This window comes from Amphibalanus amphitrite, unplaced genomic scaffold, assembly GCF_019059575.1.
Source record: "Amphibalanus amphitrite isolate SeventyFive unplaced genomic scaffold, NRLGWU_Aamphi_draft 002554F_arrow, whole genome shotgun sequence".
NCBI lineage: Eukaryota > Metazoa > Arthropoda > Thecostraca > Balanomorpha > Balanidae > Amphibalanus > Amphibalanus amphitrite.
Window position 1 is genome coordinate 1 of NW_024883971.1, and position 4,682 is coordinate 4,682.

Below are 4,682 nucleotides of genomic sequence, written 5' to 3' on the forward strand. Positions count from 1 at the left end.
CGAATGATGACGACGAAGAGAAAGAGCAATGACGGGGGGAGGAGTGGTGTCCGGAGGCTGTTTCAGGATTTCTCGCCAAGTCGGCTGTTTTTACCACCGGAACTTCGACGGTAGCGTTCGAAGACAGTTTGTAAGGTTTTGCTGATGATCCGGATGGAGTTGACCAGTGTGGTGTAGTAGACATCGGGAACGTCAGATTTCCTCGACGGTGACCGCAGCGACATCTATAAACCACGCCAAGGCCGACCACAGCGCCACCTTTACGGATCCTGGGTGGTTTGCGGCCATTGCTATCCGAGGACGCCGAGAGAAAGCAGAGGGATGTTCGAGTGATACAAAGTGTCGACGATAAGGTCAGTTGATCACCAGCGTGTTTCATCCTCTACCCGCGCCCACTCGACCGAGCCGTCACTCCGCCCTCCTTCCCCGCAGACTTCGGCTTTGGTTTCGGTCAGCGACGTTACCAAGCCGGATCACGGGCCCGCCCTCACCACAGGCCTACGGCTACACCAAGTTCTAACATCCACCGCCCAACCGACCCCGCAACCTGCACTCGCTGCCACCACTACCAATCCTCGCCGCAGCGAGCAGCTCCTGCCATCTGGCGGCGTAGTCAGAGACCTCGGCCGCGACCCGCTGCCGCTAGGTGGCGGGCTCAACACGCTGTCACGTGACTCAGGCAGCGCGCGGCCGGCGGGGTCACGTGACCGCGCTGAAGACATTGAGGAAATCGTGAGGCGGACGGTGATGCCACAGGATCCGGAGAAGTTGTGTCGGTCGGCGGCCGACAATGGATTCTGCGACACTCAGGAGCAGTACCCCAGGTAGGTGGAGGCCCTGTGGGCAGCGGCTGATCCAGGGGTGGAGATCTGTCAAAATTTCAGGGGGGGGGGGGGGTCCAGGCCGGGCAGATGGATGCAGTGCCATTGACTTACATAGCAGAACTTCATTTTCAGGGGGAGGGTCCTGACCCCCCGACCCCCCCCCCCCAGATCTCCACCTCTGGGCTGATCTCTGGGACGCCGGTGAAAACAGGGCGCCGGAGGGCATATTAGTCACGTGACATTTGGAACTTCTCCCCCTCCGTGGGTCTTCTTCATGCTAAACGTCACGTGTGAATTTAACGAACCTTGATCAAATGGCCCCAGGCCCCAGGTTTTCACCGTCGTCCGATCTCTGGTGGGCGAGATGGCAGGCACACAGACGGATTGTCAGACTATCTTCACTGTTCACCATGACATTTCGGCTATGTCCAATATGCAGGAGGTATGCAATGCTCCTGCTTATTGCTCAATAGCGGGGGAGTAGACCGATTGAAAATGGAACCACCGCTTCGTCCTATTTGGAAACGTTATTGATCGGTTTTATTAGGCCTTCCGTGTAATTGTTATTGCGGTGTTTGGCATTTAAAATTTTTTCGCCTGCTTGTTCGTGACGTGACCTTTACGGAAAGCATGCCTTCTCAATATCGAATGGTCACGTAATGATATTCCATTTCTCTCTCTCTCTCTCTCTCTCTCTCTCTCTCTCTCTCTCTCTCTCTCTCTCTCTCTCTCTCTCTCTCTCTCTCTCTCTCTCTCTCTCTCTCTTTCTCTCTCTCTCTCTCTCTCTCTCTCTCCCTCTCTCCCTCTCACCTCTTCCCCATCTTTCTGCCCTCAGAGCCTATATGGAACGCGTCGTCGACCAATGCAGCACTATCCTAGAGTACCTCTTCTCAGAGGTGCCCGATGACGTCACGCAGCTCTCCAACACTCCACAACCTACCTCCGCCTCTGGCCGTCCGTGGTCATGGGCAGCGTACAACTATCGTCACCAGGATGTCTGTGACGCCACAACGCGTTTTGTGGAGCCCACGTACGCCAAAGCTACCGATGGGAGATGGTATGTCATCATACAACATCGTTCCCTGCGTCAGCGCGCCAGTGTGGGACTCTGTAATCAGCTGGATGGCTTCTGTAGAGCTGTCTCAGATTGTGGTACGAGATCGAGATGTGTGCAGACGTTCTATCACAGAACGCTGATTGCAGCGGATCCACTCCTGCCGACAAAGTGTCCAAGAATGAAGACGTTCAGGCTGCCTGCGGGATGTATGTGCCAGGTGGAGCTGGCAAAGGGACTGAGAACGCTGGACCACGCGGAGGAAGACAAGAGCTAGATAAGGGAAGAGAAGGGAAGAGAAACAAGAGGTAGAGGAACAAACGAAGATGATGCAAGGTGAAGAAGAGAGAAACGGAAGCTACATGGAGTGGATGAAAGGAGTGTCAATATGACGGCAAGAGAGAAAAGAGTGGAAGATAAAATGGACAAATGAAGTGGCAGGACGGAAATAAGTGCCAGAGTGCCAGGGACGAAGGTGAGGGAGACAATAGGAAAGAATTGAATGAGATTTATGTTACCTTGAACGAAAACCACATGTATGTAGCGGAGAGTTCTTGGTGCGGGCTCCACAGGAACAGTGTGAATAGAGGAGAATATAAACAACAGATTGAGTACTCGACGACCCAGCTGCCTGGATCAAGAAACTTCCAAATGACCAGACTAGCACTTGTCTCAAGCTTATTGACTGACACGTGATACGTGACTGAATCTGAGACCGTGTCTGTGACTGAATTCAGAGCTGTGTGTATTTCAGCGTTAAAGCTACGTTCAGTGCACTCGTATACAGTGGCTTTTTTCGTGTGGCTATTGAACATTCGTGTAGTACTGGACAATATTCAGTCAGTGGTCGTATGACGCATTATAACTATCACTCAGTGTCATACAGAGTGTTGCTTCATACCGAGTGCTGCCCCCTGCGGAGTGTCAGGAAGAGTGTCTTCTGCCGGAGTGTGACTGAGTGACGCGACACTGATGAAGTGAGTGGGATGGACATGGACAAGTCAAAATGGAGACGAGTGAGAATAAAGTGTGAGTGAATAATGGAACACAATAGTACAGGGTTTTCTGGCGTATACTCATGGGAGTGTCAACCGACACCCACTTGAGTGCCTAGATGTATCAAACCGTTACTCAGTGAAGTGACAATGTGTAACGGTTTGTGTCCGCGGCACTCGTGCAGTGAAAAGAATCAGTAACAGACACTAACGAAAAGGCACATGGCACTCACTCGACACAGAGCTGGTGCCGAACTGCGTCACAATTAGTGGAGCTGAGCCATTCATTGTGTGCCGTGCTGCGTCGTTTTGTGCTACACTGCGTCACAAAACGTCGAGATGCGCCAATGGGCCCACGGAACTCATCCCATTCATTACGCGTTAAGTGGCACACAAACTGAGCATTAACCCGCGCACCGACGGGGGGGCGGATATCCGCCCCCCCCCCTGAGGTTTTTCGCGAATAGCGGGAAAACTGCGTCGCGTAGCGCCGCGAAATTTGGTATGACTATAACCTCATCAATTTTACACATGGTGTGCAAGTTTGAACCTCCTACCTTTTAAGGTCAGGTCACCAGGCCACTTTGAATGACCCAACCTCAAGTCACTTTTTTGCAACTTTGTCACCGTGCCAGAGCTACAGTAGATGTCGGGGGCCTTTGAAAGTCGCAGCATATTATTAGGTCGTTAGTAGCTACAATTTGTATATCTCGGAATTTTGATATCGGTGACCTAAGGTCAGGTCAATTTCGCGACCTGCCCATTATAAGTCAATGGGGGAAAAATCAACTCCCTGTTTTTACCACTAAAACGGGTCGGAATGGCCCCATATACCATACATGACTTCATATACGATCAACCTTCACTACCTTGAGGTCTGTTTTGCTGTTGGGCAGCTGTGAGGTCATGTAACGTCATCAAAGGTCACCAAAGGTTTTTGGCCAATAACTCCGTACAGGAACAAGATACAGACGCGTGGATAGTCTCATTGTGTTCAGCTCGTCAAGACGCATCGAATGATATACATGATGACCTCGAGGTCACGTGACCTGAGGTCAACCTTTGACCTTTACCTTTCGAGGTCAACATATATATCATTCGATGCGGATTGACGAGAGGATCACGATGATGCCCTTAGTTTGTTCCTATCTTGACTAATTCGAAAGTTATTGGAGAAAAACTCTCTCCATATCTAGCGCCGCCATTTTGACTTTTTCGACCCCTGTGACGTCATCTTTGACCTGACCTGAAAATGACCTTTGTAAAAATTGTAGATCTTGGCCGTGCGTATCCGATGCCGTTTACCGCTTGTCGCTATCTTGCTTCGTTCTCGAGATCTCAGGGGGGGGGCGGTCATCCGCCCCCCCCCGTCGGTGCGAAGTTGGCGCAGACCCCCGTCGGTGCGCGGGTTAAGTTTGGTGTACATTTTTTAATGCGCCACATCAAGTGTCGATTTTGAATTGCCGCTGATATTTTTTGTTTAAATGTTTGTTTCTTTTCCGTCTGTTCATTTTTGCTTTCCGTTTTGATTCCGATGAGTAATTTTTACTGACTTTATCAACAAAAGGGGAGAAATATAAATCGAAAATTGCGAGTGTACTCCTGCATAGTGCATACTTTTTTAGTGATACCAATGTGACGTGCATCTGTTCTGTTCTTTTTCATAATTATCAATGCGTACCTTGCTAGGCGTACTGTAGAGTGTAGGGTCCAACGTTATCATATCACCATGTAAACTGTATCGGCTTTGGCAACTCTGGGCCCATGATAAGTTGTATCGATTGTTAAATTCTTCTCACGTATAGAAGT

At 50.4% G+C, this 4,682-nt stretch overlaps 1 protein-coding gene across 1 annotated transcript; it reads left to right on the forward strand.

The window, feature by feature from the left end:
• LOC122377140 lies at positions 1–3,338 on the forward strand. Its single transcript, XM_043357103.1, has 2 exons — positions 1–824; positions 1,660–3,338. Exons 1-2 carry the CDS (start codon positions 748–750, stop codon positions 2,153–2,155), a joined length of 573 nt encoding a protein of 190 aa, XP_043213038.1. The 5' UTR covers positions 1–747; the 3' UTR covers positions 2,156–3,338.
• The last annotated feature ends 1,344 nt before the right edge of the window (positions 3,339–4,682 follow it).

Coding starts and splice junctions, on each gene's coding strand:
- LOC122377140 (XM_043357103.1), top strand. CDS start 748: ATGCCACAGGATCCGGAGAAGTTGTGTCGGTCGGCGGCCGACAATGGA. Junction 825..1,659: donor ACTCAGGAGCAGTACCCCAG/GTAGGTGGAGGC, acceptor TTCTGCCCTCAG/AGCCTATATGGAACGCGTCG.